The sequence below is a fragment of the Cornus florida genome, unplaced genomic scaffold, assembly GCF_030987335.1.
Source record: "Cornus florida cultivar Cherokee Brave unplaced genomic scaffold, ASM3098733v1 CherokeeBrave_3.0.0_Hap2_Chr03, whole genome shotgun sequence".
Taxonomy (NCBI): Eukaryota; Viridiplantae; Streptophyta; class Magnoliopsida; order Cornales; family Cornaceae; genus Cornus; species Cornus florida.
Genome location: NW_026775573.1, coordinates 56,700,477 through 56,723,576, shown reverse-complemented (window position 1 = coordinate 56,723,576; position 23,100 = coordinate 56,700,477). Strand labels below are relative to the sequence as shown.

Below are 23,100 nucleotides of genomic sequence, written 5' to 3'. Positions count from 1 at the left end.
ACCGTGCGAGCTCAGGCCCAAAGTGAATAATATCATACCATGTAGTGGAGTGGGTCGTTACAAATGATATCAGAGCCTGCTGGAAGTGTGCCGACGGGGACGTCGGGCCTCCAAGGGGGGTGGATTATGATGACCTTGTGGGTAGGTGTGAGACACTGACAAGCTACCATACTGGCAAGCTACGGGCCGGTGCAAAATCTCACATCGCCTGGGAAAGGGAAAGGTGAAGTGCTTATATGTAGTTGTGTCACTCCAATTGGTATGAGGCCTTTTGGGGTAAAGCCCAAGAGCAAAACCGTGCGGGCTTAGACTCAAAGCGAACAATATCATACCATGTGGTGGAGTGGGTCATTACATCTGTTCTGGGAGAAAAACTTTAAAGAACTAAGGGCACTTATCAGGTAAAGATAACTTTTTGTGAGATTTCACCATTGTTTGATCTTACTCCTTATAAGGTTAAAGCCCTAACCCTAATTTCGATAGCTCTTACAATAATTTGTGGAGGTAAGTTCCTATTTTGTAAAAACCGAGGGCACCTCCTAAAGCATAATTTGGGTTCCAGGTACTATTCCATTATGGAACTAGCTTAAAAGCAGCTTCTTTACCTATCAAGTAGAGAATAATTGTGTTTAGGATATATTATAGAATTAAAAAAAAAAAAATAGCAAAGAAACAATGTTTCAAGTGATCTTAGAGTATATTTTGTACTATTCATTCCCTCAAGTTAGCTAGATTGGAATATAGTTTGTACTCTTTATAGCACTAATGGATCTATTTGTGGATGTAATGTGCAACCTAATTAGTGGTGTAGGGTGTAATACCATTTTCAATTGCAAAAATAAGTCCCTTTTGCAAAGGTACTACTTTTTTTCCAAAGGTACCACATTTTTGAATTAAAGGTACCACTTTTTGGCATCCAGGTACCATGTTTTCTAAACACTCGTTTAACTAGTTTGGAGAATATTTTGTATTATTCATGGCCCTAATGGAACTGTTTATTGATCTAATGTGCAACTTAATTAGCGGTGTGGGGTGTAATACCCATTTTTCAATTGCAAAAATAAGTCCATTTTGCCAAGGTACCACCTTTTTTCCAAAGGTACCACATTTTTGAACTGAAGGTATCACTTTTTGGTGTCCAGGTACGATGTTTTCTAAACACTCGCTTAGCTAGCTTGGAGAATATTTTGCGTTATTCATGACACTAATGGAGCTGTTTATGGATGTAATGTGCAACTTAATTAGTGGTGTGGGGTGTAATACCATTTTCAATTGCAAAAATAAGTCCTTTTTTGGCGTCCAAGTACCATATTTTCTAAACACTCGCTTAGCTAGCTTAGAGAATAATTTATGTTATTTATAGCGCTAATAGAATTGTTTATGGATGCAATTTGCACCTTAATCACTTTACACATATATAATTGGGTTAATTCCACCTACACCCTCTGACTTTTGACCATATCGCACCTACACCCCCTAACCTTTGACCATACGTATCAACTTACTCCCTGCCGTTAAGTAACAGATGTTTAGTCCTGATGTCAGGATGGATAAATGGGTAGAAGATCAATTTTACCCTTTACAATGGCTTAAATGACATTTTTGACTTTATTGACCATTGTAGAGCTACAAAACTACCCTTATGAAGTGTTTATTGAGAGAGTGTGATATCTCTTTGACAACTGTGTTTATTGAGAGTGTGTGGTATCTCTTTGACAACTATTGAGATTAAATTATCCTTTTGTTCGACACCATGGAACTAAGGAAACAACAGGCCAATTTTCCATTTATTCAACTGCTTTAATTTTGGAATGAAATTTTTTTTATAGTACATTCATGTAATGGTCGAAGAAAATTCAGTGAGGCCCTAGCATAATAATAAGCCATACAATACTAATTCATGAAAACCCAATGCAAAAGAGGAACTTGATTTCATTCCATCTAAGGTAGATGCTAGTATAATAAGCCATAGAATGGTTGCAAAAACATACCAACCTAATCCACAATCAAAAGTTGCAAAGCTCTTCTTCTTTAAAAGCTAAAAAATAGCTAACACCAACAGATTGCAAAATACCAGCAAAATTAAAAAATAAAATAAAAAAGACACTGTTCAACATTACAAATGTCCCAAATCCCAAATCGTTTCAAGTTCTTTTTGGATTTTGAGATCCTCCTATCCCACTTACTCTAGCTCCCAATTGGGCAAATACAGGTATGTATTTCCTTGTTCTGTGGTAAACCAATTTGTGGCCCTTTTCCTTTGTGTGGTCCTAGTGAGAGTCCTCTTGTTTGTGTATTTGATGGACATGCATTCTCTATGTCTCTGTGTGTAGTTGGAACAATAGAACCACTTTGTCTCTGTGACTGTCACATACAATAAAAATTAAGGCATAGTTGTCAAAGGCGCCGAAGGCGCGCGCCTGAGGCTCAAGGCGCCTCCAGGCGCCAGGTTAGCGCCTTGAGTCTACTCAAGGCGGTTGGGTTATATAAGGCGTGAGCCTTTACGATCAAGGCGCGAGGCTACAGGCGCTAGAAAGGCGCGCCCCGCATGAAACTTTTGTTTTTAACTTATTTTCCTTATTATTTTTTGTTTTGTTTGTGACTCTGTAGTCTGTAACTCTGTATTGTTATATTATTTGTATTTTGTATTGTGTTATTTAACTTGAAAAGTTGAAAGCTCAAAGCCAAAGCCTATTGCAAGTTTGCAACATAAAAAACGAAAAAAAAAAAGAGAAGCAAAGGAAAGAAGAACACAGACAGAGGCAGCGAAGTACTCACTCGGGACTCTGACTCTCGGATCTGCGTCGGTTCTCTCCAGGTTAGTTCTTCTTCTTCTCTCCTTCTTCTCTCCTTCTCTTCTTCTTCTCTCCTCCTTCTCTTCTCAGATCTGCCGGATCGGTGATTCGGTCAGATTTTTTTTTTTTTTCTTCTTCTTTTCTTCTTCTTCTCTTCTCTCGAGTCTGGGCCCTGGGGCCTCTCGGCTCTTTCTTGCAATACATTTTATGTCATTTATTTCTATTTTTCTTCTTCTTTTTATTTTTTTTATTTATTTTTTTGTCTCCAGTTTTATTCTTCTTTTTCTTTTTTTCTTTTTTTCTTCTTCTTTTCTTGAGTCTCGGCTCCCTCCTGGCAGATTTGTTTTTTTTTTTTTTCTTCTTTTTATTTTTTTATTTATTTTTTGTTTCTCCAGTAATTTTTTTTTTTTTTTTTTCTCTTCTCTTCAGTCTCGGCTCTCTCCTGGCAGATTTTTTTTTTTTCTTTTTTTTTTTTTTTTTTTTTTCTCTTCTCTTCAGTCTCGGCTCTCTCCTGGCACTGGCAGATTTTTTTTTTTCTTTTTTTTTTTTTTTCTCTTCTCTTCAGTCTCGGCTCTCTCCTGGCAGATTTTTTTTTTTTCTTCTTTTTATTATTATTATTTTTTTTTCTTACTCCAGTTTTTTTATTTTTTTTTCATTTTTTTATTTTTTATTTATTTATTTGTGTGAGGTACTTTATATTAACCTGATTTATTTGTGTGAAAAGTTGTATTTGTTCCATTCTAACATGTTGTTGGTTTGAGGAAATGCATTGCACATTCAATATCCGATCAAAGTTTAGGTCTGCATCGAGTGGTCTATTAGCATCCTTTGTTAACGGGACCATACCGGGCATGACCCTCTTTGTTTCAGCATGATCTCCCACTCGAAGCATAAGTTTTTAGGCGTGCACAGAGGCACGCAGCTCACTAGAAATATTTCAATACTAAACCGTTGGTAAACCGTATCCTTTCTTTAGGCGATCAAGTAAACAACAAAAATGTGTAGTATTGGGAGAATGAATAACGAACTGCAGTTTAACTGATATGTCAAAATGTTGTAACAAACATAGCAACTATGTGCATATTCTCTAATCCATATCAAACCAAATTTCTTGAAATGCGACAAAAGCAGAACATAGTCAAATCTTTCCTTTAGTCCTGCATTAAACAAGGGCATCCAGCGGCCAAGAGTGTTAAGAGTAGAGTCACAAAGTCTCCCCTATATTAGATCGAAGAACTGGAAAATATTACTTCAGATATTAGGCATTATAAGAATCAACTCAATGTGACACAATGAATTTTCCCAGTCAGTGTCTACTTAGAACATAATAATAATAATAATAAATTAAAATAAAACAAATGAAAAGTTAATAAATTATTCAATATCCGGATTTGCACATTCAGAGTTTACCATTTAATAATAATAATAAAATCATAGCATGCATCCAATTTGAGCTAGTGACCAAATTCTAATGAGAGTATGAGACCTTAAAGAATAATATTTTGTTTTTTGCATTCTGCCAAAGCTTTGTATTTATTTTTTTAAATTGAAATGTTAATATTGCTAATTGCTTTGAAGCTCTGTATTTATTTATTTATTTGCCAGAGTTGTTGCAAACACTGATTACATGATGCTATTATTTTGTTATCTTGAATTTGATTGTAGTTTGTACTTTAAAAGATGCCTAGTGATGGTTCAAGAAAGGATCCGGCATGGAATTACTCACATTTGGAGAATCCGAAAGATACAAATGCCGTCACTTGTAACTTTTGTGCAAAAGTTACAAAAGGAGGTATTTATCAAGCTAAACAACACTTAGCTGGAGGGTATAGAAATGTGAGTGCATGCCCAAGATGCCCATCTAGTGTTAGAGAAGAAATCAAAGAGTACATGAGTAAGAAAAAGGAAGAAAAAGATCAAATGAATTTGTTACCTAGTGATGAAATTAATTTCGTTGATGGAGAGGATGAGGATGACATTATGGAAGTTAACAATCGAGGAAAAAGGGTAGCCAGTGCAGGCAGTGCTAGTGTCAATTCCTCAAAGGTGCAAAAGCAAAAGGGACCGATTGATTTATATTTCACTCCCAGACCGGAAATTGTGGTACAAAAAAGAAAGGAGGGGGGAAAACAAACAGCCATTAATGATGCATGCAAGAAAGAGTTGAGAGGAAGAGCGTGTGCTGCTTTTGCAAGGTGGATGTATGATGCAGGAATTGCATTCAATGCTGTTAAGTATGATAGCTTTGCCGAGGTTGTTGAAGCAATTGGACAATATGGTCCTGGCATGAAACCACCTAGTTATCATGAGGTGAGAGTTCCTTTGCTTAGGAAGTAATTGGATAATACCAATGCTTTGATGAATGACCATAGGGAGGAGTGGTCAAAATTTGGATGCTCGTTAATGGCAGATGGGTGGACAGACAAGAGTGGGAGAACATTGCTTAATTTCCTAGTAAATAGTCCAAGGGGAACCATGTTTATTGAGTCGATAGATACTTCTTCTTTTTCAAAGGATGGTGACAAGATGTTTGACTTACTTAATAAATTTGTCAACCGCATTGGAGTAGCAAATGTCATCCAAGTCGTCACAGATAGTGAGTCAAGCAATAAATATGCCGGTAAGAATGTTCAATGTTTATAACTTTTAGAATTTACATTTTTTACAAATATATAATTTAAATCAATTTTGATTTACTCATTCTCTTTATATCATTTATTCTTTTTTCCGTTTGGTTTCAAATAGGGAGGATGTTAGAGAAAGAACACCCACATTTGTATTGGACCCCATGTGCTGCTCATTGCTTAGACTTGATGTTGGAAGACATTGGGAAAATACCGTCTATCTCTAGAACAATGCAGAGGGCAGTGGAGTTGAATAGTTATATTTATATGCAACCAAAGTTGTTGAACATTATGAGGAACTTTACTCACAAAAAGGAGTTGCTTAGGCCTGCTAAGACTCGATTTGCTACATGTTTCATCACATTATCAAGTATTCACAAGCAAAAGAATAACTTGAGAAAGATGTTTACTTCAGAAGAATGGAATCGTAGTAAATGGGCGAAAGAGGAAGCCGGTAAAAGAGTTGCTTCTTATGTTTTGATGCCTTCCTTTTGGAACAACATTGTCTTTAGCCTTAAGGTTTCTGGTCCTCTTATTCCGGTTTTGAGATTAGTTGATCGCGAGAGAAAGCCTCCCATGGGATACATTTATGCGGCTATGGATAGGGCTAAAGAAGCCATTGCAAAATCATTTGGGGAGTAGAAGACAAATACTCAGATATTTTTGAAATAATTGATAAGAGGTGGAATGTTCAACTTCATCGCCCTTTGCATGCAGCAGGTTATTATTTGAACCCAGAATATTTTTATTCAAATTCGAAAATTGAAGAAGATGAAGAGATTGCAAAGGGTTTGTATGCATGCATTGCAAGGTTAGTCCCGGATGTCAAAGACCAAGACAAAATTACTGAGGAGCTGTCCTTATATTCTAAAGCTGAGGGCCTCTTTGGTAATCCTTTTGCTATTAGACAGAGAAGTACACGAGGACCAGGTAAAGTGGTAAAGTATATTAAGTTAGTATAGCGAAGTGTTAAAATTATTTTGACAATAGAGTTGATAGAAAGATGAAGCTAAAGTTGCTAAACATCATTATTAATTTTTTTTTAATAGCCAATTGGTGGGAAGCTTATAGCAAGTCAACAAAACTTCTCTAAAAGTTTGCTATAAAGGTTTTAAGCCTTACTTGCAGTTCTTCTGGTTGTGAACGAAATTGGAGCGTGTTTGAGCATGTAAGTATGTACTATTTACTAACTAGGTTTGTAATTTAATTGTTGAAAATTAAAATTTTAATTTTTTATACTTACTAGTTAAAGTTGAATTTATTGCAGCTTCATAACAAGAAAAGAAATAGGCTCGTTCAAACAACGTTGAATGATTTAGTGTTCATCAAATATAATAGAGCATTGAGGCGTCGATATAATATGCGTGACACTCTTGATCCCATTTTACTCGATGACATTGATGAGAGCAACGAGTGGTTGACGGGGAGGATGGATGATTCTGATGCAGAACATGATCTAGTCTATGAAGATGATTCTTGACATGGGGTGATGTTGCTAATTTTGCTGGTATTGGAGAGGCAAGCAAGCCGCAACGGTCTACTAGATCAAAATCTAGTTCTAGTTCACGGTTACCAACAAAGGGAGCAGGAAGTTCTTCAGTTCGACTTGTGGATGAGGATGAGGATGATTCAGATGAGATAGAAGAGGATCCTGAGAATTATGAATCATTTAGTGACGATCAAAATGATGTTATGCTTATTGATGACGAGGATGATATTTAGATTCATTGGTGTTGTCTTCTTAGGAAGAATGATGTTTATGTTTGTTTTAATTTTATCTTATACTTCTCCTTAGTTGACTTTTGCATCTTTACTTGAATATGTTTGATTATTCACTGTTTTGAACTCAAGTACTTGATTTACTTGGTTTTGGCATCTTTATGTTGAATATTTAACTTGAGTAATTCATTTAGTTGACTTTTACATCTTTCTATATATTATTGCATGATTTGCATCTTTAATACTTTATTGGGTGGGTTTTGTTTTTTTTTTTTTCCAACGTGCGCCTTGCTTCAGTCGGGCGCGCGCCTCGCCTTGCGCCTTGCGCCTTAGGCTCCAGGAGGCATTTGTGCTTTTGTGCGCCTTGAGCCTTTAACAACTATGAATTAAGGTATTAAGGCATTGCATAATAATAATAAGGAACAAAAGCAATATAAAAACAGACAATTCGAAACTTTGAATAATAATAATTTTAGAAAGAATCATCAAAATTAAAAAAGAATTTATAATTTGCCTAACACCTTGCAGGTGAACTCATTATTCAACTTAGCAATACTGCTATTTAAAACATTCTGAACAATTACATAAGAATTTTGAGTTTACTTAAAAGGTTGAATATTTCCATTGGAGCTCTTGAAAAATGCAATATATGTGATTATATGTGCACATACAACGTAAAAGTTCTTTAATGTGAACTCTTAAATTTCCCTATTTTATTCTGCTAGGAGTTGAATACTTCTGCACATCTAGTGAACTCACTGTTCCTTATGCTAACTATTCAATAATATATCCTAGCTTCAAGATTAGATTGGACCCACAAAACCTTTAGTTATAATTTCACACCATATAAATGTGCAAACTTCAAAATGAGCAAACACAGTGAGACAGATTGGCGCAAGTCACAGAACCTTAATCTGGGTATGACCCACCCACCTAAGAAAACCCTAATTTTAGAAAACCCAATAGCCTACAATAGGAAGAACACACAAATTCAAGAACCATTACAACAAAAAAGCTTAAGAAACACTGAATCATCATAACTCAATCCAAAATTACAGCCGAAAAAAGGAAAAAAGAAAAATTCAATTGAAACAATGAAAATGTACTAAGAAATGTAGGGTTTTGAAGCTCACCCAGAACCCTTGATCCCTCTTCTGAGCCCATTGTTGCTGCACTGAAAAGAAGAGCTAGGTTTCTCAATTCCTAGAGCGATGAAGCTAGAAAGAGAGAGGGTGGAGGGACTGGCTTAGAAAGAGTTGTTGGGAAAGAGAGATATCAGCAATGAGAGAGAGAGGGCTCTTGCACGAATGAGAGAATTCAGTGAGGTTAGGGCTCCAAAGGTAAAATGTATTGCAACATGGACAAGGGCATTTTAGGCAACATAGAAAAAAGGGAGAAAGGCATTTTAGGTAATATATATATGGGCAAATTACACAAAGAACCCCTCAAGTTTTCAACTTATACATATAGATAGAAAATGGCCACAATATAACATAAAGGCCCAAATTAACTGTTTGGTCTGTTTGACAAACCCACCCACACATAATAAAAAGACAAGAATGCCCCTTGACTTGTCAATGGACTAATTAAAATGTTACAATTACTAATTTACCCTTTTAACTAATTTTAATTAACCAAACTAACCTCTTCATCATTACATAGAATACACATATCATCTCTTCCACTTATACATTCCATATATATGTATATAGATATATACACAGAGAGTGCTTTGTCTGATTGAACCACCAAATCACCCCAACTTCCTTCGTGACCTTGCTGCCAACGGTTGGTTTCCGGTGAGGGAAAACGGCTATGATAATTCTTTGCCAAATTCATTCCCATGTTCTAAATCCCTAATGAATGTCACTATACCCCCACCCCAATCAGCACATTCTTGTATGAATCAAACCCGACAATTATCGAAACAACCCCTTGCAGACTCTGATTGAATATGGGTCTCTTGCAAATGGGGAAATTTTCACAAAGAGGCTAACCAAACTACCAATTTCCACAACAACTTTCACATACTTTCCATCATCATCATAACTTCATTGAAACCAATTAAAGATTGTTTCTTCATTTTTATGCCATCTATTCTCATACACAACAAAAAGTCCTTGACACAAATCATTCCGACCTCATCATAGCCGAGTGGCCCTAGTCTTCTGTTCCAAGCTCGCTGGTCCATCACCGCCATCACCACATAGCTCTCCACCATCCAAGCTCAACCTCACTCACCACATCCGAGCTCGCTGCCGCCTCCATCACAGCCGACATCCTCCATGATCGAGCCCATCAAAGCCGAGCTCGCTGCCATCATCCTCGAGCGTACAGCCGAAGCAACAACCAACCCATCGCCATCACAGCCAGCCCATATCCACCTCGGCGTGCACAAGCTGCCGTCACCAAAGCAGGATCCGTCTCGCCGTGTACTGCCGCAGTTCATCTACAACCGCAGCCACCGTGAGTTATCCACGGCGATTCAGTTCTACTGCCATTCCGACTCACCACTACATTTTACTGAGAGTCCTTTTGCTCGGCTGTGTTGTCGTTGTTCGCCGCCGTGTGGTCGACCTGCCTACCACCACCCATACCCGATAAGGCATTAAACAGTCAGGGCAACAGAACCGTCTCGATGTGTTTAGAGAGAGAAAAGAGGAGTGATGTGGTAAAGAAGCGATAGGGTGTACACAGGGTCAAAAATGAAACTTTCCAATATACAATATCTTTTATTTTTTTCATTAAAAATAAATACTTTAATTTAAGGTCAAAAGTGTAAATTTATGTTGATTTTTTGTGGTCAAACATTCCATATGGACCTTTTCTATACTATTGATATAACTTCTATATACATGCACTATATAGAAACTTCGTAGATGGTTTGTGTAATTTGCCCTTATATATATATATATATATATATATATAAGCTTTGGATTTATATCTTTAATTGCATATGTAAAATCCTTGTAGGTCTACGTACATGATACCCTGAATGTATTGTTTGGATTGTTGATCCGAATTGCTTGTGATAAAATAGATTATTGAGATAAAACTTTGAATTAAAATGCAGGAATTGGTGGAGGAAACCCACTTTGGGTCTCATGTACAAAATCAACTCTCGACATTAGATAGTGAGAAAGAGTGTGTTGGTTTGGGACATCGACTTAGTTATCAAATTTATCATTGTGATCCACTCATCGAGCCCAATCTGTTGGCCCACACCCAGGTTCAACCAAAATAAAATAATATATTTAACTATTATTTTTAATTAGTTTAAAATTAGAATAATTAAGGAAATATATTTTTAGTATTCCAAAAGTTATTGAAAATTTCAGAATATTATGTTTTTGTATAATGAACTTAGCTTTGATGAAATCTAGAATTTTAAATAATATTTCGGTAGTTCTACCAAATTAAAACCTAAAAAAGTATTATTTTTAGCACTAAGATAGAGAGTATGGAAAGGAAATTAAAAGTTAGATTCTCAAATTTTGTAGGGAGTCATATCTAATATTAGGCTATGTCCAGAATTTTTGTACTCTCACTGGTTGAGTCCTTCATGTTTTGTTTTTAATTTAAAAGTGTATTTTGGTGTTTTAATCATTAATTTAAGTTATAAAATTAATGTCTTCCATAATTCAACATAAATATATTAATAAAGGAGTTTGGATTAGTTAGAGGGATAGTCCGGGGTTGACTCTATGATGACTTTTGAGTACGGTCTAAGACCTACCTATTTGGGAGTGCACTACCTTTTTATTATGACCATGTGCTTAATGTACCCTTATTGTGTAGACGTGGTCCGAGATCATTTGGGGAGTAGACGTACAACCCAGCCACACGTGTGTTTTCGGTAATTCGGGACTATAAGATTCACACCATTTTTATTAGAGGGGAGCGGGGGACTCATGTGAGATATGTGGACTTAATAAAAATGAAATGATGGTTATTGAGTTTATAATTAACTGGTGTTATGCGTATTTGTTTATTACACTTATTTGAGTTGCTTATGTATATGGAAATACAAAGTAAGGTTAGCTTGTTGAACAATGATTGTGTTTAATATTTGTTTGCTGAGCTTGTGAGCTATTATCACATTTCAAGTACACATTGAGTAGGAACATGATGGGATCACATGATGGCGATCGATTTTAGTTAGTTTTTCGTATTCTTTTATTTAGTTCAATTTTTCCTTCTTAAATCATTTTAATAAGAATGATGTTATTTTTCTTTTTTAGATTTAATTTAGTTTGTCCAATTATCATGGATTAATTTTGATGATATTGAATATTATTAAGGTTGTATCAATTTAATAAATTAGAGGGAGATTCACATATACTTCTTTAATTATTTATTTTGCAAAGTTGTAGTTATGTAAAAAGTCATTCCAAATTTTAATATGAGACAAGGGTTTGTGTATTTAAATTTTGGGGTGTGACATGTATACCCAAATCCTATTCCTAGTCTCACTACCTAATATAAATATATAGCTAATAATATATATATATATTTTCATTCATAATAATCATTAATTACTTAAATCATATATAACATATATGGCATGTAATATAAGTAATTAATGATTATTAATTAATTAATTATATATATATATAATTATATATATATATATATATATAATTATATAAAATAATCATTTAAACATCTTCATAACCATGGGCCTTTATTAATTTAACCCAACAAAGCTTTATTTAAGTCCAAGATCACATCCATTGGTTCAACTTCCCTTAAGCCCAATCCAATTAACTTAAATAAATTAAATCTATTTAATTACAAATAATTCATAATAAAATCACACATAACCGTCAAATAAACAACTCAATCATGGCATTTTCATAAAAATAAAATTTACATTAAAAAAAAAAAAATTAAAATAACACAAGAAAAATTCTACAACAATAAGAGGAGGAAAAAAAATATATATTTGAAGAACACACACACACACACATATATATATATATATATAAAATTCTAACCCAACAGTAAAGAATTTCATGAAATAGAAAATCAGCAGTAATCAATTGAGGACACCAAGTGGAAAAATTGTACAACAATAAGAGGAAGAAAAAAAAAAAACACGAAACAAATTTACAATATTCCACACTATGTAAAAACATTACAAAAATTCTTTATTGAAGTTACACATAAAACTCATTAGAACACAAAACACTCCAAAACCTCACTTGTTCTGTCTTTGGTATCCATCCCCAAACAACACATGCATCGTATGCTGGAAAGCACGCATATATACAAGCAAGACTTGCTGCCACACACGCACGCACTCACCAGCAGTTTTTTTCTTATTTCACTTGTGGATGGAGCCCACCCCACATATTTATTCGGACTCCGACACCGACTCCAACTCCATCTCATTTTTTCCATCCAAATCTTCATCATCCGAATCCGAAACTTCGTACATGTTTGTCGGATTCAGAGATCGAATTGCACAAAAACAACCAGTTGGAAATTTGACCTGCAAAAGCGTCAATCCATTAACAATTAGTCATAGAAGAAAGAGAAAAGGAAGCATAGCTCTAGGCTATTAATTCTAAACCTTCCTTACTGCCTTTACATTGACCCTGATGCGATCTTCGGGATGCTTCTTAGTATCCACCGAATTACAAACATGTACCAACTTTCGGAAAATAAATGAAAAATTACAAGTATGTGCTACATATATATATTCAACATGCAAAACAATAATGGTTTTATATTGTCCAGAGAACTTTAGTAAGTGGTTTCTAGTATATAATTTGCTTTGTTTAGATAACATACCTTGTGGTTGACAAGGGTTTGTAGTCTAGAGTACGGTCTATTTCTTCATCTTGGGAAATTTTCGGGTTTGGCAAGTTCTGAAGATCTATCCACTTTAATTTAGGGAACACGACAATTTCATCATTTGCTTTTGCTTCTTCTTCTCCTTGTCCAATTTCAAATGCAAGTATCTCTTCCATCTCCTTACATCTTTTTACAGATAATTCTCTGAGATGCTTGAAGGAGTCTCCTGCTTTCAAGACAGGGAGTAATTGCTTGTCCCACATCGCTTTAAAGTTGTTTAATCCACCAATGTCCAAAATCTCTAAGACTGGAAACATAACCTATGATCCAACTAACCAAGCATTATATTTAACGATAGAGATCGAAAGAACATTTCACAACATTTAGATAAGAAAACAAAGATATAAATCAGTATGACTACTGTCTTGTCTAAAATCAATTTGCTATAATTATTGATTTCTTTGTACGGGTAGTAGACCGAGATCAAAATTGGCTGAACTATACAAAAGCATCAGAGGCACTGAATATCTCAAGTTTCAAAGTCTCTCGAGTAATTAACAACACAAGTCTAATACATACAAAAAAAAAAATAAAAAAAGATTCAAAAAAAAAATATGAAGATGAAGAAGAAGAAGAAGAAGAAGATAATTGGTAATAGAATTTTTAATCAAGATTATTTCATACAAGATGACATCATCATCATCACATCATCATAATTACTATTATTAAGGAAGTTTAGGTAATAAACTTGTCCAAAATTTGAGAAAAAAAAATATATATAAAAATATGGATGTGTGTATATATATAGCAATTTTGATACAAAATGAGGTAAAATCTGAATTAGTTAAGAACACATTACACATCATCATAATTACTATTATTAAGGAAGTTTAGGTAATAAGCTTGTCCAAAATTTAGAATAAAAAATAATATATAAATATATGTATGGGTGCATATACATAGTTTTAACTCAGTAATATGTTCTTAACTAATTCAGATTTTACCTCATTTTGTATCTAAATTGCTAACCCATCTTTGTTTTTAATTTTGGTTTCAAGAACTCTGATGGATTAGTAGGTCTGCAAACAATTCCTAGGAATCAGCTAAAGGTGTTCATAGAAAATATATAAAAGGCTACTAATTGAGCATACCTTTTCATTAAAGAGAGATTGTTTAATGGTGGACTCTGTGGTTGATGGTGTCTTCTTCATATTGGCATAGATGCTTCTGAAGTTTGGCAAATTGTGCAATCTCAACACTCTCAACCGATGAAAAATAACTTGGACTTCCTCGTCACCTCCAATTACTTCTTCCATTTTCTCACAACCTCTTATTAGTAGTATTTGTAGGTTTGGAAGACCTCTTGCAGTGGATGGGGAGAAGAGATACGTCATTGATCTACATTTTGTAATATGCAACCTTCTCAATTTACCAAAAGAACCCACTGGACATGGTCCATGAGTTTGTAAACTCCTTTTGGGTTTGCCAAGTAGATGTTCCTAGTCGTCGCAATTCCTGACTTGAAGATACAGCAAGTCTAAAAACCATTCTCTGTCTGTATAATTAAGCACTTTCTTTAAACCTTCCAATTTAATCAAATATAGCACTTTAGCATTCGCCGTCAAAAAGTGAAGCCCAACAATCAAAGGAACACCTTTAAGGGCCAAGATCTTTGTTTTCGCGTGTTAACTGTGATACCTTGAATTTTCAAACCCAATCCATATTTTGTATTTCGTTAATGACTTAAAGCTGGGAAGGTCCTTGGGTGGTTGTAAGATGACATCTTTTGGTATAAAAATTTCTTCTAATGCGGTTAAGATACTCAAAGAATTTAACTCAACAGTGCTTGCATTCCCTTCAACCTCCCATTGATATCCATATTTCTTCGGGATGTACAATTCCTCCAGGTCGGATAAACGTGACAGGAAACCCGACAGAAACCTTATATCCCTGTTAAATTTATTTATATACAACAACCGTAGGCGAGTCAACTGTCATTTTTCAAAAACCATCTCTTTGGATTTATAAATTTGACCAATGATGAGTATCTCAAGGTTTTTCAATTCATTGAGGAAAGATGGGTTCACCAGCTCACAGTCTTCTAAACTCAACATCCGGAGACTAGCCAAATTTGAAAGTGATGATGCTGCTAGCTTCATCTTTCTCAAAACCAAAACTTCAAGCTTTTCCATTCCTTCAAAAAAGCTATTTGGTAGTTCTAGAAATTCGTGATCTGTGCATCTGAGTACTAAGGTCCGTAACCCTTGACAATCTAATTGATCAGGAAGCTTACGAACATTGGAGGAAGCCACTATAAATATTATCCTGCAAGATTTATACTCATCTTTATCTGGCCAAACACCAACGCCATCTTTCACTAGAAACAAGTTCGGAGGTTTTGATGCAATTGATATAGCAACGTCTCGAACTACGTCATGCATCTTGAACATGTGTTCTTTTCCACCTTCTAACAACAAAGAAGACTTCTTGAGGATACCAACCATCACATGTGTTCTATCTCTGGCTTTTTTCATTGATGTTGTATCTGTGCTTTCTAGAAACTTCATTCCTACTCCCAAATACACCAAGGAGCCGATAGAAATCTCAGAATCTTCCAAAAACAAAGAGCAATGCAAAAAGCATGATTGCACATCTGCTTGCTTTAGATACCTGTAGCTCCACTCAATGCATGAATACACCTTTTCTTCCACTCCATCAATTTTATATCCCTGACAATGTTTCAGTTGTTCAACTGCATCATTCCATACATGCTTATCCTTCTCACCGCTCAGTGCTCCTCCAACTGCACAAATTGCCAATGGCAAATGATCACACTCTCTACAAATTTGCTTCGCTATGGACTGAATTTCAGGGTCAACTTCAATAAAGTCTCCAACCATTCTCTTGAATAGGTGCCAAGCTTCAGGTGCCGATAGGAGTCCAATTGGGAAGCTTTTTTCAAACCCCATCCGGTTGCACACTTCTTGTCTTCGAGAGGTCAACAAAATTTTGCAGCCCATGCTATTAACTATATCTGCTGGAATTACTATTTTTTCCAGTGTAATCTGATCATCCCAGACATCGTCAAATACTATAAGAATTTTTTTCCCATTCTTCAATCTATTGTATAGTTGACCCGCTCTCCCTTCTTCGCTCTCTTTATCTAATTTCAGATTTAGACAGTCTGCAAGTTTTCCTTGAATTGTTTTCAGATCTGGATTCTGGGAGAAAACTGCCATTGCGACCTCATCAAAAGGACCTTTTCCAGCTTGTTTGCCAACTTCCTTCACCATTGTTGTCTTCCCAACACCTGGCATTCCATATATTCTGATTTTGGAATTCTTATCATCGCTCAACGCCTTCATGATCTCCTCAAAAACCAATTTTCTGGAATCAAAATTCTCATAACCTGTGCTGGATGTGTACCAAATATCTTTGAGAGGAGTAGGGTGTGCAACTTCGTCGCCAAACTTATTTCGATCCTCTTTTAGTCTGATAGCTTCCATCACCATCTCTTTCCCTTTCTTACCAAGCCTATACCGTGAACATACATCAAGACATTTGAGATTTGCTTTGTCTTGCAATGAGTTGTTCAGTTCTTCTTCCAAAGTCATCAACGACTGCAGCACTTCCACCAGCCACTTCTCAGCATCCTTCTCAATGGTCATCCCATTGTCCCTGGCTCTGTTCACAGCTGCTTGGACCCTGTCCCTCACACCTTTAAGATCGTTCACTTCTTTTTCCTTGTATTTAACCAAATAACCAATTTGACGCCCAATTGATGTGAACAAAAAGTCAAAAATTGGATCTAATATTTTTCCCACAATGGCATCTATAACACAACTCATTTTCAACTCACTAGCTAGCTGCTGTTTTTTCTTTTTTTTTCTTTTTTTTTTTTAACAAACAAAATGATGGAATACAAAAGAATATTCACAAACTAGACAAACGAGTGAAAGAGAAAGATGACAAAAATTGAAAATTCACAATTGGGACATACAAAAAGGTAGACTTGTAGGAGAAAGATTAAATGCAAATATCTGCAGAGAGCTAACACTGTTTTGCTGAAAAACTAAAGCAGTGACTTGAACGTTCCTCTAGCTTATGGATATGTCTAGATGGAGCTAGTAAGGTGTCTAAGAGACAGATGGCACAATAAAAAGAAAAGAGATTCGAATTAAAAAGAGATTTTAGACAACAAATGGCACAATAAAGATTAGAAGCAACACAAGGCGAACAAAAGTACACAAGATTTTAGGCAATAAATGACACAACAGAAATGCAGATCGAGAGCTTAAAGAAGAGATTTTAAGGCGTACCTCTATTGCTCGTGGATTTGTTCGGACGAAGCTAGCAATGTTTTACGAAACAGGAAAATATGGTGAGTGTGAACTAGATCAGAAAGTGAGAGACGCAAATTAGTTGTAAACAATAAAGATTAGAAAAAAAATTAGAAGAGATAAAAAAAAGGGAATGAAGAAAAAAAAGCGGAAAAACTAGATTGTTTAGAGAAAGTAACAAAAATATAAAATAAAATAAAAAAATTTAACCCTTCATAATTGCATAACTAATTTCATATAGCCACACCCACTCCCGCTCGAAACCCGAACCCGAACCCAATTGAATTTCAAAATCCTCCAATCTAGGAAATTTGACCTGCAAAAGCATCCATTAACAATTAGTCATAGAGCAAAGAGAAAAGGAAGCATAGCTTTAGGCTATTAATTCTAAACCTTCCTTACTGCCTTTACATTGACCCTGATACGATCTTCCGGATGCTTCTTAGTATCCACGGAATTACAAACATGTACCAACTTTCAGAAAATAAATGAAAAATTACAAATATGTGCTACATATATATATTCCTAATTTATTAATGTAACCAGAAGATATGGAATATATGGTGCATCATATTAGTCATTCATTTTTATATCCAAGCGTACTCTTTCGGAAGAATCAGAAAATTGTTAAGTATTTAGAGAAGTTCAGAAAATTACAAGAAAATGAGAAAAAAGGTCCAAGTAATTGGGGTTTCAGAACTGTCTAGCCTGAAATCTGAGAATAAGTATACCCCTCGAGTCACTTTTTATTCAACATGCAAAACAATAATGGTTTTATATCGTCCATAGAGCTTTAGTAAGTGGTTTCTAGTATATAATTTGCGTTGTTTACATAACATACCTTGTGGTTGACAAGGGCTTGTAGTCTAGAAGAGTCGTCTATTTCTTCATCTTGGGAAATTTTCAGGTTTGGCAAGTTCCAAACCTGAAATTTAGGGAACACTACAATTTCATCATTTGCTTGTGCTTCTTCTTCTCCTTGTCCAATTTCAAATGCAAGTATCTCTTCCATCTCCTTACAATTTCCTACAGTTGAGATGCTTAAAGGAATCTCCTGCTTTCAGGACGGGGAGTAATTGCTTGTCCCATATCGCTTTAAATTTGTTCAATCCAACAATGGCCAAACCCATATTTATTCGAACTCCGACTCGGACTCCGACTGCGACTGCAACTCAAACTCCAACTCCAATTCCTCCCAAATCGCATCCGAATCTGCATCCGGATTCGGATTCAGATTCGAATTCGAAGGATTCAGAGATTGAATGTTAAGATTATCCAATCTTGGAAATTTGACCTGCAAAAGCATCAATCCATTAACAATTAGTCATAGAACAAAGAGAAAAGGAAGCATAGCTTTAGGCTATTAATTCTAAACCTGTCTTACTGCCTTTACATTGACCCTGATGCGATCTTCCGGATGCTTCTTTGTATCCACCGAATTACAAACATGAAAAATTACAAATATGTGCAACATATATATATTCCTAATTTATTAATGTAACCAGAAGATATGGAATATATGATGCATCATATTAGTCATTCATTTTTATATCCAAGCGTACTCTTTCGAAAGAATCAGAAAATTGTTAAGTATTTAGAGAAGTTCAGAAAATTACAAGAAAATGAGAAAAACGTCAAGTAATTGGGGTTTCAGAATTGTCTAGCCTGAAATCTGGGAATAAGTATGCAAAACAATAATGGTTTTATATGGTCCATAGACCTTTAGTAAGTGGTTTCTAGTATATAATTTGCTTTGTTTACATAACATACCTTGTGGTTGACAAGGGCTTGAAGGAATCTCTTCCGTAAGTCGTCGTCTATTTCTTCATCTTGGGAAAGTTTCAGGTTTGGCAAGCTCCTAAGATATATCCTCTTTAATTTAGGGAACACGACAATTTCATCATTTGCTTGTGTTTCTTCTTCTCCTTGTCCAATTTCAAATGCAAGTATCTCTTCCATACCCGTACAATTTCTTACAAATAATTTTCTGAGATGCTTGAAGGAATCTCCTGCTTTCAGGACGGGAAGTAATTGCTTGTCCCATATCGCTTTAAAGTTGTTTAATCCATCAATGAACAAATTCTTTAAGACAGGAAACACAACCTGTAATCCAACGAACCAGCATTATATTTAATGATAGAGATCGAAAGAACATTTCACAACATTTAGATAAGAAAACAAAGTTATAAATCAGTTTGCTTCAATTATTGATGTCTTTGTGGGGGTAGTAGACAAAAGCATCAGAGGCCCTGAATATCTCAAGTTTCAAAGTCTCTGGAGCAATTAACAACACAAGTCTCTAACACAAAATATATATATATATATAATAACAAAATAAAAGTAAAAAAAAAAAAAAGAAAAAAGAAAAAAAAGAAAAGTAAAGGATAATTGGAAATATATTTTAATCAAGATTATTTCATACAAGATGACATCATCATCATCAAATCATCATAATTACTATTATTAATGAAGTTTAGGTAATAAACTTGTCCAAAATTTTAGAATAAAAAATAATATATAAATATATGTATGTGTGTATATATATAGCAATTTTGATACAAAATGAGGTAAAATCTGAATTAGTTAAGAACACATTACACATCATCATAATTACTATTATTAAGGAAGTTTAGGTAACAAGCTTGTCCAAAATTTTAGAATATATAAATATATGTATGTGTGTGTATATATACTTTTAACTCTAAATAATGTGCTCTTAACTAATTCAGATTTTACCTCATTTTGTATCAAAATTGCTAACGCATCTTTGTTTTTAATTTTGGTTTCAAGAACTCTGATGGATTAGTAGGTCCGCAAACAATTTCTAGGAATCAGCTGAAGGTGTTCATAGAAAATATATAAAAGGCTACTAATTGAGCATACCTTTTCATTAAAGAGAGATTGTTTAATGGTGGTAGGCTCCTTGCACTCTGTGGTTGATGGTGTCTTCTTCATATTGGCATAGATGCTTATGAAGTTTGGCAGATTGTGCAGTTTCATCACCCTCAACTGATGAAAAATAACTTTATCTGGAACTTCCTTGTCACCTCCAATTATTCCTTCCATTTTCTCACTACATCTTATTAGTAGCATTTGTAGGTTTGGAAGAGCTCTCACAGTGGACGGGGAGAAGAGATACGTCATTGATCCACATTCTGTAATATGCGGTTTTCTCAATTTACCAAATGGACATGGTCCATGAGTTTGTAAACTCCATTTGGGTTTTGCCAAGTAGATGTTCCAAGTCGTCACAATTCCTGACTTGAAGATGCTGCAAGTCTAAAAACCACTCTCTGTCTGTATCATTAAGCACCTTCTTTAAACCTTCCGATTTAATCAAATATAGCACTTCAGCATTTGCCATCAAAAAGTGAAGCCCAACCATCAAAGGAACACCCTCAAGTCCCAAGATCTTTGTTTCCGCGTGTTCATTGTAATATCTTGAATTTTCACACCCAATCCATATTTTGTATTTCGTTAATGACTTAAAGCTGGGAAGGACCTTGGGTAGTAGTAAGATGACATCTTTTGGTATCAAAATTTCTAATGCGGTTAAGTTACTCAGAGAATTTAACTCAACAATGCTTGCATTCCCTTCAACCTCCCATTGATCTTGATATTCCTCCGAAATGTACAGTTCCTCCAGGTCAGATAAACGTGACAGAAAACCTGACAGAAACCTTATATCCTGGTTAAATTTACTTATATACAACAACCGTAGGTGAGTCAACTATCCTTTTTCAAAAACCATATTTTCAGATTTATAAATATGACCAAGGATGAGTATCTCAAGGTTTTGCGATTTATTGAGGAAAGATGGGTTCACCAGCTCACAGTCTTCTAAACTCAACATCCGGAGACTAGCCAAATTTGAAAGTGATGATGCTGCTTGCTTCATGTTTTCCAAAACCAAAACTTCAAGCTTTTCCATTCCTTCAAAAAAGCTATTTGGTAGTTCTAGTAATCCGCGATCTGTGCATCTGAGTACTAAGGTCCGTAACCCTTGACAATCTAATTGATCGGGAAGCTTACGAACATTGGAGGAAGCCACTATTGATATTATCCTGCAAGATTTATAATCATCTTTATCTGGCCAAACATTGACACCATCTTTCACTAGAAACAAGTTCGGAAGTTTTGATGCAATTGATATGGCAACGTCTCGAACTACGTCGTGCATCTTGAACATGTGTTCTTTTGCACCTTCTAACAGCAAAGAAGACTTCTTGAGGATACCAACCATCACATGTGTTCTATCTCTGGCTTTTTTCATTGATGTTCTATCTGTGCTTTCTAGAAACTTCATTCCTACTCCCAAATACACCAAGGAGTCAATAGAAATCTCAGAATCTTCCAAAAACAAAGAACAGTGCAAAAAGCATGATTGCACATCTGCTTGCTTCAGATACCTGTAGCTCCACTCAATGCATGAATACACCTTTTCTTCCACTCCATCAATTTTATATCCCTGACAATGTTTCAGTTGTTCAACTGCATCATTCCATACATGCTTATCCTTCTCACCGCTCAGTGCTCCTCCAACTGCACAAATTGCCAATGGCAAATGATCACACTCTCTACAAATTTGCTTTGCGATGGACTGAATTTCAGGGTCAACTTCAATAAAGTCTCCAACCATTCTCTTGAATAGGTGCCAAGCTTCAGGTGCCGATAGGAGTCCAATTGGGAAGCTTTTTTCAAACCCCATCCGGTTGCACACTTCTAGTCTTCGAGAGGTCAACAAAATTTTGCAACCCATGCTATTAACTATATCCGTTGGAATTCCTATTTTCTCCAGTGTAATCTGATCATCCCAAACATCGTCAAATATTATAAGAATTTTTTTCCCATTCTTCAATCTATTGTATAGTTGACCCGCTCTCCCTTCTTCACTCTCTTTATCTAATTTCAGATTTAGACAGTCCGCAAGTTTTCCTTGAATTTTTTTCAGATCTGGATTCTGGGAGAAAACTGCCATTGCGACCTCATCAAAAGGACCTTTTCCAGCTTGTTTGCCAACTTCCTTCACCATTGTTGTCTTTCCAACACCTGGCATTCCATATATTCCGATTTTGAAAATCTTATCGTCTGTCAGTGCCTTCATGATCTCCTCAAAAACCAATTTTCTGGAATCAAAATTCTCATAACCTGTGCTGGATGTGTACCAAATATCTTTGAGAGGAGTAGGGTGTGCAACTTCATCGCCAAACTTATTGCGATCCTCTTTTAGTCTGATAGCATCCATCACCATCTTTTTCCCTTTCTTGCCCAGCCTATACCGTGAACGTACATCAAGACATTTGAGATTTGCTTTGTCTTGCAATGATTTGTTCATTTCTTCTTCCAAAGTCGTCAACGACTGCTGCACTTCCTCCAGCCACTTCTCAGCATCCTTCTCAATGGTCATCCCATTGTCCCTGGCTCTATTCACAGCTGCTTGGACCCTGTCCCTCACACCTTTAAGATCGTTCACTTCTTTTTCCAAATTCTCAATATTTTCCTTGTATTTAACCAAATAACCAATTTGACGCCCAATTGATGCGAACAAATAGTCAAATATTGGATCTAATATTTTTCCCACAATGGCATTTATAACACAACTCATTTTCAACTCGCTAGATAGCTGCTGCTTTTTTTTTTTTTTTTTTTTCACAAACAAGATGATGATGGAATACAAAAGAATATTCACAAACTAAAACGAATGAAAGAGAAAGATAACAAAAAGTGAAAATTCACAATTAGGACATACAAAAAAGAAGACTAGTAGGAGAAAGATTAAATGCAAATATCTGCAGAGAGCTAACACTGTTTTGGTGAAGAAAC

At 35.4% G+C, this 23,100-nt stretch overlaps 3 protein-coding genes across 3 annotated transcripts; 2 read left to right on the top strand and 1 right to left on the bottom strand.

Annotated features, from left to right (window-relative positions):
- The first annotated feature begins 4,757 nt into the window (after window positions 1-4,757).
- On the top strand, window positions 4,758-6,061 carry LOC132300908 (uncharacterized). Its single transcript, XM_059798215.1, has 2 exons — window positions 4,758-5,415; window positions 5,541-6,061. The coding sequence occupies exons 1-2, from the start codon at window positions 5,154-5,156 to the stop codon at window positions 6,059-6,061; spliced, it is 783 nt and encodes a 260-aa protein (XP_059654198.1). The 5' UTR covers window positions 4,758-5,153.
- Window positions 6,062-6,241: 180 nt separating this feature from the next.
- Window positions 6,242-6,914, top strand: LOC132300907 (uncharacterized). The gene is made up of 3 exons (XM_059798213.1): window positions 6,242-6,349; window positions 6,516-6,587; window positions 6,687-6,914. The coding sequence occupies exons 1-3, from the start codon at window positions 6,242-6,244 to the stop codon at window positions 6,897-6,899; spliced, it is 393 nt and encodes a 130-aa protein (XP_059654196.1). The 3' UTR covers window positions 6,900-6,914.
- Window positions 6,915-14,435: 7,521 nt separating this feature from the next.
- LOC132300585 (disease resistance protein UNI-like) lies at window positions 14,436-20,957 on the bottom strand. Its single transcript, XM_059797744.1, has 3 exons — window positions 20,161-20,957; window positions 19,048-19,380; window positions 14,436-18,571 (listed from the first exon to the last, which is right to left on the bottom strand). Exon 3 carries the CDS (start codon window positions 16,783-16,785, stop codon window positions 14,932-14,934), a length of 1,854 nt encoding a protein of 617 aa, XP_059653727.1. The 5' UTR covers window positions 16,786-18,571; window positions 19,048-19,380; window positions 20,161-20,957; the 3' UTR covers window positions 14,436-14,931.
- Window positions 20,958-23,100: the final 2,143 nt, after the last annotated feature.

Bases quoted from the DNA above. Each gene is read 5' to 3' on its own strand.
- LOC132300908 (XM_059798215.1), top strand. From the start codon at position 5,154: ATGAATGACCATAGGGAGGAGTGGTCAAAATTTGGATGCTCGTTAATG. The intron at 5,416-5,540 runs GTAAGAATGTTC...GGTTTCAAATAG, and splicing joins GTCAAGCAATAAATATGCCG to GGAGGATGTTAGAGAAAGAA.
- LOC132300907 (XM_059798213.1), top strand. From the start codon at position 6,242: ATGTCAAAGACCAAGACAAAATTACTGAGGAGCTGTCCTTATATTCTA. The intron at 6,350-6,515 runs GTAAAGTGGTAA...CTTCTCTAAAAG, and splicing joins GAGAAGTACACGAGGACCAG to TTTGCTATAAAGGTTTTAAG. The intron at 6,588-6,686 runs GTAAGTATGTAC...AATTTATTGCAG, and splicing joins ATTGGAGCGTGTTTGAGCAT to CTTCATAACAAGAAAAGAAA.
- LOC132300585 (XM_059797744.1), bottom strand. From the start codon at position 16,785: ATGAGTTGTGTTATAGATGCCATTGTGGGAAAAATATTAGATCCAATT.